Source organism: Eleutherodactylus coqui, chromosome 1, assembly GCF_035609145.1.
Source record: "Eleutherodactylus coqui strain aEleCoq1 chromosome 1, aEleCoq1.hap1, whole genome shotgun sequence".
NCBI classification, from domain to species: Eukaryota; Metazoa; Chordata; class Amphibia; order Anura; family Eleutherodactylidae; genus Eleutherodactylus; species Eleutherodactylus coqui.
This window is the reverse complement of record NC_089837.1, coordinates 96,675,365-96,691,203: the sequence shown is the minus strand read 5'-3', so window position 1 is coordinate 96,691,203 and position 15,839 is coordinate 96,675,365. Positions and strand designations below refer to the sequence as shown.

Here is a 15,839-nt window from a genome sequence, read left to right as displayed (position 1 = left end):
TCTGGTACTTATTCTGCCTGCCATTATGGACTCAGGAAGGAATTTGGGGGGGGGGGGTAAATTGGCTTCTGCCTCATTGTTTTTTTTGCCTTCCTCTGGATCAACTAGTGGGGTGGAAACAGGCTAAACTAGATGAACATTTGTCTTTTTTCAGCCGAGCATACTGTGTTATTTCCTCCCTGCATCCGCACTGCATGTACAGGAAGTGCAGTAACGCAGATGCCAGGAGGAAGTGTCAGAAGTCAGAGCCTATGATACTCAGAGGTGCCCAGACCGGAGCTAGGCACGGAAGGTAGAGTATTTTGTGGTGGGGTTGCTGCCCCAACGTAGGGACTAAGGGCCATTGTTACCACTGGAAATACTGGGTTCTGCTATTACTACTGGGGTTAAATTACCATTGGGGGCCATTATTTCTACTGAAAGCACTATTACCACGGGGGGCACTATTACCACGGTGGTTGTTAGACCACCAGGAAAGTTTTAATTAGTTTGAAATATTTTTATCCCATTTTCTATTATTTAAACCTGAGTGCGTTTTATAATCTAAAAAAATCAGTAATCTTACCTATTTCGGATGCTGAATTTAAAAATGACATTGAAAATGCCAGATTGGTTCTTGTTTGTAAGTTGCAGAGGGAAAAAGGCAAGAAAACTAATTTTATGAGATTTTTTTTTGTTATTGGAAAGTAAATGCGTCTATGTGCTTCGATGCCTTTTTGTTTGTCTCGTGTGTTCCATTTCTGGAGCGTTTCTTCTGATTATCCAGCAGTAATCTGCCAACATTGCAGGCCACCGTTTACCTTTGTAAGGCCAGTCTCACACGGGTGTAAGCACACATGTCCGTGTTTTACTGTACTTTTATGCGTGCAAATCGTGTACATTTGCACGAACAAAAAGCATGCTCCTATTTATTGAAATGGGGAATTAAGTTAATTACTTCAGTATGCTCAAATGCGCAAAAAAATAGCACGCTGAGTATTTCTTTGCACAAACAAAATGCGCACACCCAATACGCATGTGAATGAGCCCATTGAAATTAATGGGTTCTATTTCCTGCGTACTTGGCATCATACAAATATGGCATCATTTCTACTCAAGGAGAGCAGCTAGAAGGTGTGAGGAGACTTATAAGGCCATCCATGCTCCTCTGGGAAATATGCAAATGGGAAGATGGAACAGGTATTGGTGTATCTTGACGCCACCAGGAAGCTAGAGGTTTGACAGGGAGAACGCCCCTGTCACACCCCCAGCTCCCGATAGGGCTAAGAGACGAAGGTTGTTGCAGCACAGTGTGCATTGATGACTGGCTGCTCTGTTGCCTTATGCTGACGGTGACTTCAATGTTACCGGTCTAAGCTGCCAGTATTTACATGTAATACTGTACGCCTAAGATGGGAAGTAATTAGCAGCTTGTCATCAATGCAGACGCTGCAGCAATCACTGTGAGCGGAGCAGCCGTCTCCAGCTCCCAGGCGGCCGGCGCCCCAGAGCTGAGTAGCGGCAGCTGGCACAGCCCCTTCTGCTCCCTGATGGGCGCTCACTGGCATGTTGACGCTGCCCGCTTCTCTGTTCCGCCAGCGGCACGGGCAAGCGTCCGGAGGCTGACTGCTGCAGGCCAGCAGCCGCCGCAGGCTCACTGTTCCGTGAGGGCTGATCCACCCCCTCAGCGCTGACAAAGTAGCCGCTGTCCATAGCCGGCCGCCCGCCCCTTCACTGCTTTGTCCCGCCAGCCGCCGCAGCCTCTGTGTCCCTTGCCGGCTGCTCCCCCGCTCACAGGTGCAAAACTTGCCGCTGGCCACGCATGTGCTGCTCCAACGCCCAGCCGGCTGGCTGCCCGCTGCCTCCTCTCTGCAACGTCCCGCCTGCCATCCCGGATTCATGGTTAGTGGGCTTGCAGGACCTACAGCCCAAGCACATAAGCAACCAATCACTGACAGGGGGCATCACCCCCCTGTCAATCTTGACGCCACCAGGGCTTCCTGGTGGCGTCAAGATACACTTATACCGATGGAACAACACCTCTGCAGCGCCACCTATTGGAAGGCAGCATTCCTACAAGTCATTGTCACACTTTTTAAAACAAGCCTTTTCACAATGACTGGGACTTGTGAGCCAAAACCGGAATAACCATGCACAGGCAGCTGTTTTTAGGTGATTGCCCCTCATCAGTGTGAAGTAGATCTCTGGCGATCTAGTGAGAGGTCTATAGCCGTGAGCCAAGAAGGGTGTTATTTCTCCTTAAGGAGGTGTGAGAAGACTTATAAGGGCATTCATGCTCCTCTGGGAAATATGCAACTGGGAAGATGAAACAATGCTGCCGCCTGCACATGACCGTGTCCGATTTTGGATGAGAGATACTGCACCGGAATTCGCCCCTGTGCCCGGCTGGTGACCCCTCATACCTGTAATTTCTTGTCGTGTGCAGGCGGCCCACTGTATTGCGGATGGTCTAGCCAGCGAGCCGTCAGACATGCGCAGTACAAATTTTCCCGCGCCGTTGCTAGGCGATGAATCAGGTCAGACGGCTTCCATTGACTTTAATGGAAGTCGTCTGTGTAGAACCCGCACAAAAATGCAGCATGCTGTGATTTTTTTCTCCGCAAGCAGAAATCACAGACACTGTCCGCTCGGTGAGCAGATGTTCGGATGCTGCATTGAGTTGAATTGGTGTGAAATGCTGCAAATCATCCCCACACAGGTGACTATCATGGATTCTGCTATTCAAACCCGGTTGTTTGCAGCCAGCCTAACTCTGTAACGCCACCTATTGGAAGGCAACATCCCTGCAAGTCAATGTCAGACTTTTTAACCCCTTAATGACATGGCCTATTTTGGGCTTAAGGACGCAACAATTTTTGCTGGATTTTCTTCTCCATTTAGCAAAAGTCATAACTTTTTTTATTTTTCCGTCGACGCGGCCGTACAAAGGCTTGTTTTTTGCATGGCGAACTGTAGTTTTTATCGGTGCCACTTTTGGGTACATTGACTATATTGTAAAACTTTTATTTTTTTTTTATGATAGCAGGGAGAGAAAACGCATTAAATTTGCCATAGATTTTTATTTTTTTTTTACATGCAGCATAAATGACACAATCCATTTTTTCTGCGGGTCGGTACGGTTACAGCGATCCCAAAATTTTTACTTTTTTAGGTTTTTCCACTTTTCTGCAATAAAAACCCTTTTTTTGGAAATCTTTTTTTTTCTAAATCGCTGTCCTGTAACTTTTTTATTTTTTTATGTACAGAGCTCTATGAGGGCTTATTTTTTGCGAGACGAGCTGTAGTTTTTATTGGTACCATTTTGGGGTACATACGGCTTTTTTTTATAACTTTTATTGAGTTTTTAGGGAGGCAAAATGCTAAAAATTAACATTTTGCCTTAGTTTTTTAGCGTTTTTTTAACGCTTTTTTCCGTGCACAGTCAAAAGCATGTGCAGCTTATTGTACGCATCGTTACGGACGTGACAATACCAAATATGTGCGGGTTTTATTTTTTTTTAACCTTTTTTTATGCTAATATGAGAAAAAGCATAAAAAAAGGGTTTTTTTACTTTTTTTTAATTCATTTTTTTAAATCTTTTTTTAAACACAATTTGTGTCCCCTGGGGGACTTACAACACTGCCCTGATGATCGCTGTGATAAGGCATGGCAGGGCTACTCCCCTGCCATGCCTTATTGCTTATACAGCGATCTCAGGCACTGGCAACACAGGACGCCAGTGTCTGGCATCCTGTTGCCATGGCAACAGGCGGGGCTCTCTGCGATTATATCATCTATGAACTCTTCCCATGCCGCAATCTACATAGATCGCGGCAGGGAAGGGGTTAACAGCTGGGACTGACAGCCGGCTCCCGCTGCGGAATACCGCGAGATCATATGTGATCTCGCGCTATCCCCAGGACGTAAGTTTACGCCCTGGTGCGGGAAGTACCCCGGTGCTAGGACGTAAACAGACGCCCTGGAGCGGGAAGGGGTTAAACAAGCCTTATAACAACGATTGGTAAAAGCCCAAATAACCATGCACAGACAGCTGTTTCGGGGTAATTGTCCCTCATCAGTGTGCAGCAGGTTTCTGACTTGGCTAGTGAGAGGCCTATCTATAGATGACTCAATTTTGAAAGCGTTCCACGCTTCTCTTTCGTTGTCTTTCAGCTGACTTCCTCATCCTTTTTGAAGTTGTCTGATCTGGGGAGCAATAAATATTCTATCCTTGATTTAGTTGACACAAATGGGTAAATACATTAACCTTCCTATTGAGAACCCTTTCATGAGTCCAAGTTTATTATGTAGGGGTGGAAGAATGACTTTATCAGGAGTGATAAGCGGCTATTGCGCTACTAAGTGATGATTGACGAAGCCATAATGATTTAATCTGTCACGACTGTCCCATTCACAGAAATAACAATGGAATTTTGTGTGGCCCCGCTGTAGTCCCTCTAAATAAATATATGGAGAGAAGCAGTTTATATCCCAAAAATAAAGCCATTTTCAGTTTTTAACATTTGCCCTCTGTAATTTCCAATCAAGAACCAATCTTTCATTTTCAATGTCAATTCAAAAATTAGGTAAAATTAGTTAATTGTGTCTCTGTTACTAATTTTTTTTATAGAACAGTGTAATCGTTAAATGTAAGCAATGGTGGCGACTGAACAACGATTGCTCTTCATAAAGCTACCTTGGCAGGAGCCTACAGAAACTGCTAAGCGCTTCAGCCCAGTGCTGTTTCTGTAGCCCTCATTTAAGTTAATGAGAGTTACAAAGCAGCATAGCACAGCTCACTATGCTGTTTCCGTAATTCAGGGAGTTATGAAAAACAACATTGCACGCTGTACGACGCTGTTTTCATAGCTTTCATTCACTTTAATGAATGATATGGAAACAGCGTTGGGCTGAAGTGATCGCACATCCGACAAGTGGTTGGAAACAGAAGGCCCATGAAAATCTGAGATGGAAGTACCCCTTTAAAATGTGAGCATTAAAATTATTATATACTGCAATAGTGAAGTATTGTAGTATACTATAGAAGCAATCAAACTATTGCAAATTCAAGACTCCTAAGGGGATTAAAATATCAACAATAAAAAAAACATATTTGGTATTGTCTTGTCTGAAAAAGCCCCAACTATCTGAGTATCACATTATTTATCTCACACGGTGAATGCTGTCAAAAGAAAAAAATACATAAGGCCAAAATTGAATCATAGAATGGTAGAGTTGGAAGAGACCTCCAGGGTCATCTGGTCCAACCCCCTGCTCAGTGCAGGATTCACTAAATCATCCCAGACAGATATTTGTCCAGCCTTTGTTTGAAGACTTCCATTGAAGGAGAACTCACCACCTCCAGTGGTCACCTGTTCCACTCATTGATCACCCTCACTGTCAGAAAGTTTTTCCTAATATCTAATCTGTGTCTCCTACCTTTCAGTTTCATCCTATTGCTTCTAGTCTTTTCTTGTACAGATGAGAATAGGGTTGCTCCCTCTGCACTGTGACGGCCCTTTAGATATTTGTAGACAGCTAGCAAGTCTCCTCTCAGACTTCTTCCCGGAAGCTAAACATTCCCAGATCCTTTAACTGTTCCTCATAGGTCAAAATCCGCTCCATGGAAATCACAGAGGCAGTAGTCTATTCTTAGAATATTAGCCTTTTACAGAATAGACTAAATTATTAAAACTAAATTTTATTAGACTGGCTAAAATATAGCACACATGGGGCACACCAAACAGACAAAAATAATGGACAAAAACTACTAACCCCCTGTGGACTATGTGATGAGAGGGGTTACCTCTAATAGGGGATATCCATCATGATAGACAAGCAGCACACACCTTTATCTACCTATGAGCCCTTCACAGTGACCTAGGCTCCTCCAGTGATATGATATTCTACTTCTGGATATCAGCCAAAGAAAGTAATGAATGAAAACTGTGTCGACCAGACAGATTCATCCACGTCTTTCCGTTGATCTACAGTAAAGAATACTCGAATGTAGTTAGACTGGATTGTCATACCAGTCCACTACATGTAATTATATAAAACAATCCCTTGCTTGTTGTGTATGACTTCAAAACAATGCTTATGCTTATTATTTACGACTTCAACGCATTTCACCTCGAGTTGCGTGGATCATCAGGAATTAGTATAGGCCCCTTTTATGATTTTTTGAAAAAGCTCATATCCCTGCCATTCCGTACATATATGATCTTGTGTGTTGGTTCACTCAATCGCGCATATATTTAATCTATAACACCTAGTCTCGTGATCGATATAGGGAGCTGAAATAGTTTGCCAGTCCGTAAAGATTGAAAAGATCCATGGTGTATACCAGACGTTGTTTACTGGCTACAACTATCTGGTTAATGCAATGATTCACTCCACTCCATACTAGGAGTCCTGTGTTGTCTATTAGAGATATTGTTACTGCTGCCCGATATTCTTAGGGCAAACAAATATGGATGGTCCTTAAATTGTCCCATCCCATCAAGTGTTAAGGACACAGACCTCTGCAATCTTAGGGCTGGCTAAATACCTAGCAACTGCTATGATTGAGCTAACCTCGTAGACAAAGGTGTGTTCTACTTGTCTATCATGATGGATATCCCCTAAAAGGGGTAACCCCTCTTATCACATAGTCCACAAGGGCTTAGTAGTTTTTGTTCACTTTTTTTTTTTGCGCTGTGATGCGCAATTTGGTGCGCAATGTCCATTGCTGACATTTCGCAACATTTTCCCTTACATGGGAACATACCCTTGAGACAGCTTTTACACAGCCGAGTAAATCGTGCGAGACGCACAAATATAAACCCCATTCTTTTCAATAGGGTTATATACATGTGCATTTTTTTCCCATGCATCAAGGCGATGGGACCTTTTATTTTTGTACTATAAGCTCTTTAACCGCATATAGGGGAACGATCTATGCTATTGACTCTGACTTTTTTGGCATCTGACTAGGGCGATTGTGCCTTTGGGACACTAGCTATAACTTGCACATCCAAAATCAAGTAGACTGGAGTGTTAGGAGGATAGGCTCTGACCTCAACAAGCTAGCTGTGCCAGCCATAACCATTTGGCTCTAACCTTGGGCTGGGGCATTTTAAAGATCAGGAGTATAAGTCCGTGTAAGGAGGGGCTCCTGTTTCATTAAGATAGCCATACGAGTCAGAGGCCTCTAACAGATATGCTAGATGAGTTTACCATTAGGAAGAAAATTTAGGCATCCGCCATTATACATAAGACTATATACAACAGTCTTGATGGATGTCCTATCTCTCCTGTCTTAGAGTCAATATCATGAGCATATTCTATGTCTAGGACTCAATACTTTGATTTGTACCAATCACTTGGTCCTCAATTTCGAGCCCAGTGAAGCGCAATCTGCATATATCTCCGTTACTGACACTACTGTACTAAGTACTACCACTCCTGAAGATCCACTCATATGAAGTGGTGAAACGCGTCGAGTCTAAAGTACGGTCAAAAAATTTAAATATGGTGTATCAAACGGACCATTACAGATTCTATTTAACATCAATAAGCTTTTAAAAACATCAAGGGAAAAAAAATTTTCTAGCAGGAGCTACATGTGAGACATCAACCGAACCGACTTCACCAGTTTCGGTTGGACTGAACCAATTATATAAAGATCAAGTGATCATCTCACCCTATAATAGGGGGGCTATCACTCACTGATACGGTCACATTACAACACGTTTGTGTCTTCAACTATTTCAAATTTTGGTACCCAATCCACATTGGCAGGGTCCCTATTCACCTGTAGCCTGCTCTTGTCTGTCCTAGGTTGGTGGAGGTGTGCCACCACCTGATAGTCCGATCACCTACAGGTGGGTGAGACACCCCCAACCTTTGTTCTGTGTTGTGCCCTAAGTGTGGTTTTTAACAAATTTCTGATAAAGATTATTATTTTAGTCTAAGTCTTTCCTGTGAATAGGGCTTAATTGTTGGTTTGACTTTAGCTGCCCCCTCTGTGAATTTCACACTATAAGTAGATTCAAAATAGGGGAAATTTAAAGCAAGGACTTATATTTCTCCTTCCTGCTGGATGCATTTCTAGTTTTGGGTCAAAATAACTACTGTATATACTCGAGTATAAGCCAAGTTTTTCAGCACAAAAAAAGTGCTGAAAAAGCCCCCCTCAGCTTATACTCGAGTATGGTAAAAAAAAATAACCCTAAATACTCACCTCTCAGCCGTCGTCTGTGTCCCCAGCGTGATGCTGTCCCCGGCGGTGCAGCAAGCTGCTTCAGACTTCTCCCCACTGTCATCTCCCTGGCTTAGTTTTGAAATTCCCGCCATCAGCGCTGTGATTGGATCGAGCGCCGGCCAATCACAGCCGGCGCTCCATAAACCAATTACAGCCATTCAGTGATTTCACTCGGCTTATACTCGGGTCGCCTAATACTCAAGTATATACGGTAATTAAAAACCCATAGTGGTGTTTCTGTGTGTGAGTCCGCCCTGTAGGACTTGTTCCATGTGAAAAAAAATTCCTTTTGTTAAATGAGGATTCAATTTGTTTTAGTAGGTCTGATGGAAAACAGGTTTTGAGGAAATAAGGCATTTTATGATCAAGCTTATTTAGCTGTTCTGCTGTTTGGGGCTAATTAAATGGCTTTAACTTTGTTTGGCCCTTGATGTAACTTTAATGTCCCTTTGTGTGATACCATTTTTAGAAAAATATATGTTTGTGGGTTTTTTTTGTTCTTATGTTTTAAGTGGAAAACTATGTGAAAAGAACTGTATTTAGCTATTGCCAGTCATATTTTGACTTGCATAGTCTCCGACGCATTTCAGAACTATTACTCAGTCGGGGTTGTATTGTTTCTCTTTGTGGAGAGCATGACGTTGGCATGAGGAGACTTATAATCCATGCAGTGCTTCTCTAGGAAATTTATTATGCAAGAGATGGTACAGTGCCTCCGCAGCGCCAACTATTGGAAGATAGCTTACTTAAAGTCAACAGTCTGACCTTTTAACTGCTCCCTTCGCTAATCTACCAGGGGTATTATTGCCACTGCTTTAATAGTTTATCTACTATCATTAATTTTGACTTTGTGTTAGTAGTTTAAGGAGGGTTATCCGGTCCTCTAGGATTAGCCCTGTGATTCCATTTTATTGGGGTAGATTAGCGAATGAAGCAGTTGTCAGCCCTGATGGTGGACTGACAAAGAGAACCTTATGGGTGTTAAAGCAGTCCAGGTCTTGGAGCAAGTTCATTCTGATCCTCTTATGAGAGAAAACCGTAATAAACCCAATTCTTGGTGAAGTACTTGTTCTGTTTCGAGCTAATTATTTTAGCTGGGTACTGAATCTGTCTCCTATTATTTGCATAACTGGGTATTACAGTTTACACTCTCGATCATATATGTGTTGTTATTTACGTAGCCCTAATTTTAATTTAGCAATAAAACTTGTTTTTAAGAAGTCGTTACTTTCTGCCTAGGACTACAAAAGTTTAAAAATCACAGAAGGTGACCATACGTGTATACTGATACCAAATACAAGGGCAGCTATAGACACCACATCCCTCAGCATGCGGGAGGACAAACTGCTATATTGAGTGCATTGCACTGGGGCAATATACTGATGAACAACTAATCAAATGTCTACCTTGTATTCGGGGGAGTGGCTGCTTAATATTATACATGCCAAGCCTACATGTAGTGCGGTATATCTGTAAAAATAAAAAAAAAACGGTATTGTCATTCCTCATAAGATGATGTCATCAGCTCTTAATATGTGCACTTATCAATTTATATCATGTGCCATCAGTCTTTTATATTTTTCTGAACAAGACAAAAGTTGCTCCTTGTTGTAGTTTTGTTTTTGCCTTATTGTAAAGGTCATTTTAAATCGGGAGATTTTATTTAGTCAGGATTTGAACTACTTTCACATTCTTAAATTTGTCATGGAAAAGTACCTAAATTGTTGACAAGTCACATTTTAAATACATAGAATTCTGAATTCGGATGCTAACGTTAAGTAGTAATAAATTAGTACATTTTTAACTTTAAAAGTTAAAAACTCTAAATTTTACCCCAAGATATTACACCAAAGTGCTATTCAAACCCATCTGCACCTGCTTGGGCGATCCTGCCTGATGCAAATACATTTTTCATGACTGGCTGGTGCTATGTCTTTTAATATATTCATGTCACAGAAAAATAAGTAAAAAACAGTGAGCCCCCCTGTCCACAACCGTGACGGAATATCACTAGCGATATTCCGCCGGGGGGGGGGGGGTGGAGAGCTGACAGGTCCCAGCGTTGAGCCTATCTAACAGATAGGCTCGCCACGGAGAATCACGGCATGCGATGATTCTCCACTGCCGATCTCGGCAGTGGAGAATCATTGCTATGGAGAGTGCTTCCCCTGTTTTCATGAGCGGAGAATCATTGTGATTCTCCGCTCACGGCCAGCAAATCGCAGCATGCCGGCAATCTGTCATGCTCACGGACGGCAATCTGTCAGATAGGCTGACCAGCGGAGATCCGTCTGCCGGCTCCTGCTCCCGGATCTCCGCAACACCCATGGACAGGCAGCCTAAAAAAGCATTATGTGTCCAAGAAATTAGAGAAAAATTCTAATTAAAGGGATTTTCTAGGCACAAATACTATCTTCAGGATAGGTCATCAATAGTTGATCAGCCAAGATCCACTACTCAGGAACCCAGCTGATTGGGTGCCTGCTATCAGTACAACACATCGTAGTGGCCGGCGCTTGTAATCGCAGGCGCAGCTCCCATTGATTCAAATGAGACCCCTGTGATAGCTGCGCAGGAACACACTCTGCTGCTCCCGAGTGGCAGACCCCGGCCGATTAACTATTGATGACCTATCCTGAAAATAGGTCATCAATAGTATTTGTGCCTGCAAAACCCCTTTAAAAAAAAGGGAAAAAAAACATGCAGCATTCCAAAAAAAGTTTTTTTTTTCCCCTGGGCATTCAAACCCAAATCGCCTATAGTCATAAAAGGGTTGACTTATCGACAGATGTATTTTACAAATATGCAGCACTTTTTTCTGATTTACATTTATAGAAACTACAGAAGCTATTGTGTAAATTGATGTTCCACGTTTCATTTAGGTAGAGACTAGAGATGAGCGAGCGTACTCGGAAAAGCACTACTCGCTCGAGTAATTTGCTTTATCCGAGTATCGCTGTGCTCGTCCCTGAAGATTCGGGTGCCGGCACGGAGCAGGGAGCTGCAGGGGAGAGCGGGGAGGAACGGAGGGGAGATCTTTCTCTCCTTCTCTCCCGCCCGCTCTCCCCTGCTCCCCGCTGCGACTCACCTGTCAGCCGCAGCGGCACTCGAATCTTCAGGGACGAGCACAGCGATACTCGGATAAAGCCAATTACTCGAGCGAGTAGTGCTTTTCCGAGTACGCTCGCTCATCTCTAGTAGAGACACAATAACTTCTCAGTAGGTTGACATGTCTATAGCCACTTTTATGGACACTAAGCATATTTTATCTTTGTCTTCACAGATTTCCAGGCCTAAATCAGAATGTGCTCTTCGGAAAACTTAGCAGATTGTCTTCATGGAGAGAGTCTTCTCTGTAGTCTAAATGAGCAGCGTATGCAAGGTTTCTTGTGTGATGTCACCATCGTGGTTGAAGACACCAAATTTAAGGCTCATAGGAATATACTGGCAGCCTCAAGTCTGTACTTTAGAAATCAATTCCGGAGCCAGAGTATCTTAATACAAGGACATGTCTTAGAACTTACAGATTTCAAAGCGGACACTTTTACAGAGATACTGAATTTTATTTACAGCTCTAAGATTGCAGTGAAGAAAAAGGAGACACTTACCGATCTTGCTGATGCAGGAAAAAAACTAGGAATAACGTTTTTAGAAAATATTAAAACTTCCAAGAAATGTTCATCTGTCACATGCTCAACGGAGGGAGCCTTACCACCGGTATTTTATCGAGGAGAAAATGGTTTGAAATCAGAAACCGTAGAGAAAAGGGGAGATGACCCTGCAGTTGCTAACGGACCAAGAATAACCAATGCTTTTTCCATTCTGGAAACTGAAGTCAATGGATTTTCCCCCCTTGACCTAAGAGCAAATTTTAAGAAGACTAATGGCCCTTCTGAAGAAGAGAATGAAAAAAGTAATGGTGATAATGGCGTCTGCAGTGATGGTGAACCTGTTAACACCTTGGCTGAGCATTCTTATGCCGTATCTCCTGGAGGTGCTGCATACAAGAGAGACTCTGTGTTTGACCATGGCAGTAAGCTTAATCATTTAGCAGATAACGAAGGCTCTGCGCCATGCACAGCTCCAAATATCCAAGAAGCATCATCAACTGGCAATATGCCCGTCTTAGAACCTCAGTGTTTTATGCCCCAAGCTATAGTCCAGAGCAGTTCTTCAACAAATGTCAGCTGCTCAACAGACCAAACAGCCAACCCTTCTAAATTCTATAGCCAAAGGGAAAAAGAAAGTCTCTTACTGCCACTTCCCTCAAGTAACCCGCCAGTCTCACAGGCTTTCTGTGAAAATGCACTTTATCCACTCTCTAAAAGGCCTCATGAGACATTTAGCTGCAAGAACTGCAGCAAAGAGTTTGCACATTTCAAACGCCTACAGAGACATGAACAAATCTGTTTCAAAGTGGTCCACACAGAAAAAGATTTGAGGTTGACCAACAGCCTTTCACAGGTCACCACCGCTGATGGAACATCTGACCAGAATGGCCTTCCCAATGGCTCTTCAACTGCGTCGGACCATTTTGTGAAGATAGTAGATGGCAAAATATTCTATGTTTGCATTGTATGCAAGAGAAATTACGTTACCCTTTCCAGTCTTCGACGTCATTCAAATGTCCACTCCTGGAGGAAATCATATCCTTGCCATTATTGCAGCAAAGTATTTGCCTTAGCAGAATATCGAACTAAGCATGAAATTTGGCATACAGGGGATCGGCGATATCAGTGCATATTCTGCCTAGAAACATTTATGACTTATTACATCCTTAAAAATCATCAAAAATCTTCTCACGGAATTGATCCAAGATTAGGTGTAGGCAGTAAAGCAAACAATAGAGGCCTCAAATCTAGTATCTATCCCTACAAACTGTATCGACTTTTGCCAATGAAGTCTAAGAGAGCATCCTTGAATAACTCTGGGAATAACTCCACGGAACATCCTGGAATCCACTTCCAAGGACAGAATTCATTTAACATAGCCACTGTTGTTCAAAATCCAATTATGTCTCAGCCGTTTGTTTTGGAAAACCAGGATAGCTTTTCTTGTACACTAGAGCCAGCATCACAAAATGCGACAACCACAAACCCGGAGAATTGGCCATTTAACATAATACAGTGTGATAGCAATGCAAATGTTATATCTTCATTGAACTCAAGCTCTCCCAATGACGTTTTAGACTCCTCGCCAAAGGAATGTGATAGTGAAGCATGTCCGTCTTACACAGATAATCAAAATATTCCTTCCGTTATCAACACTACCAAGTCAGCACCTTCTGTAATTATGCACAGCAGTAGGGTATCCTCTGTGATAATGCATGGAAATTCTGTGACTGGAGGTACAGCAACAAATGGAATTGGATGGAATCACAGTAGAACCATTGTATCGCCGGAAAGAGAAGAGAATTATCAGGGAAATAATGTTGAAGCTATACAAGTAAAGTCCATATGTGAAGAAGAGCAGTCAGAAAAGAGCAGAGCAGGAGAATCGCACCAAGAAAGGCGAGAATACTTACAACCTGCTACGTCTTATAAAAAGAGTAAAAGCGTTATCCGGGAAGGAAATAAAACAGAAACCTACATAGCAAAACCAGCATTACCTGGGACTCTAGTAAACAGCGGCATTGCTCCTCTTTGCCAGATCACAGTCAAAATTGGAAGCGAAGCCTTGGTAAAAAGACAGATCTCCGGTTCATCGCTGTTTTTTAGGAAAAATGGAAAACCAAGGCATTCTGAGCCCAAACCGGAGAAAATAAGGCAAGACTCTGATGAGGACAAAAAAGAGAGGAGCTCCATTCGACTTCGGAAATCAGAATGTATTCAAATGGAAGAAATGTGTGATGATGCCAGTGACCAGGATGTGTCGGACAAACCTTGGCGACCTTACTATAACTACAAACCTAAAAAGAAATCTAAGCACTTTAAGAAATTTAGGAAACTTAAGAAAAAGAAAAAACACAGTAGAGCTAGATCTGTTGAGGACGAAGAGGAAATCAATGTAGTAGACGATGATGTTAATGACGTAGACACAAAATGCTCTTTCGAGGATACCGAGGATCAAGAAGACCTACAGGAGAAACCTTTGGAGACTGATGATTTCAAAGACCATGAGAAAACAGATAGATTAGAAATGGCTACTGCACAGTGGCAACTGGACAGCAAACCGTTTTTTTGCGAACTGTGTCAAAAATCTTTTCGGAATCCTTCAACATTAAAAGTACATATGCGTTGTCACACTGGGGAGAAGCCCTACCCCTGCAAGATATGTGGAAAGTGCTTCTCCTTCCCAGGGAATTTAAACAAACACGAACGCATCCACCAGACTGTAAAGAACTTCACGTGTCAGTACTGCAGCAAGTCATTTATGTTACAGGAAACTCTTAAAAAGCACGAGAGGATTCACACTAGAGAAAAAACGTACGACTGTCAGTTTTGCTCCCAGCAATTCCTATACCTTTGTACAAAAAAGAACCACGAGCAAAAACACTTAGCAGAACAGAACGTCAAAGGGTTTGTTTGTTTCCACTGTTCTAAAGTCTGCAAAACTGCTGCAGCTCTTGGGATGCACCAAAAAAAGCACTATCTCAAAGGCCTAAAGCATAAAGAGCGTAAAGACTTCTCAACACCTACGGACGAAATAGGAAGCTGGAGTAATGTTGCTAGTAGTACTAGCAAAGAATCCAATGTCGTGGCCGAAAGAGCTTCCTTGAATGTGCCTGAAAGTTTTCCTCCCTCCTTTGATGACTGCGAGGCTCCATTGTTGTCTTATAACAACGGTGTTACAGAAGTAATCCCCCAGAATGTTAATGCTGCAAGTCTCGTGGAGAATGTAAATGAAATTGGAGAAAGTGATGGTCATTTCATGACTCCAGCGCCACCTCCAACTGGAATAAACAGCAGCGTGCTAATGGAGGCCTCGAGAGGCTGGAAGCACTGGAAAACAAGACAGTACAACTTAGAGGAAAGCATGCACTCTGATCATTCATCTTTGAAAGAAAGTACTAAGACTTTCACTGAATTGAAGACAATGACTAGTTTTGAGACCCCATTTGTCCCATAAAAGACTGAGATGGGACACTTCGAAATAAGCAGTGCAAACTTATTTTCTTAACCCCTTTGCTGCCGCAGGACAACCACAGACCCCAATTGCAGCAAAAATGGTTAAAATAGTCAAAGTTAATAAAAAGTTAAGTGTTAATATGTGTTATTTTTCCTGAGCTGTACATCCATGCACCAGTCCTGTGTAGAAAAAAAAAACAGCTTACAATGTGTTTTTGAGAGCAGGTTACACCTTCTGTGCAGATTAAAGTATAATATAAGTTTATTAAAGCAGCAGTCAATGTGTTTTTCTGCATATATGTGGTGGGCCCATAAAAGCCCATAGAAATGACCTTTCCTTTCTTACATCTTAAACCAAATTGGGAGTTTCCATGTTCCCCTTATATGTAAAAATGATATGACATTGAGTGGGACAGAAATGACTGTAACACCCAACGAAAATGACAGCACTTTCCTCTAGTGAGATCACAGTTCTTCCTGACCGATGCTCCTTCTGATGTTGTAGTGCTGTTTAGCTATAGGGTACAACTGTGTGGACTGCTTCTTT

The 15,839-nt window shown here is 42.5% G+C and overlaps 1 protein-coding gene across 8 annotated transcripts in view; it reads left to right on the top strand.

Moving 5' to 3' along the window:
• Positions 1-15,431, top strand: part of ZBTB38 (zinc finger and BTB domain containing 38) — a 44,888-nt gene extending 29,457 nt beyond the window's left edge. For all 8 annotated transcript variants that reach the window (XM_066598157.1, XM_066598154.1, XM_066598155.1 and 5 more), the window contains one exon: positions 11,509-15,431. In XM_066598157.1, the coding sequence (XP_066454254.1) occupies positions 11,529-15,293 (3,765 nt within the window). In that variant the 5' untranslated portion in view covers positions 11,509-11,528 and the 3' untranslated portion in view covers positions 15,294-15,431. The remainder of the gene's footprint in view (positions 1-11,508) is intronic.
• The last annotated feature ends 408 nt before the right edge of the window (positions 15,432-15,839 follow it).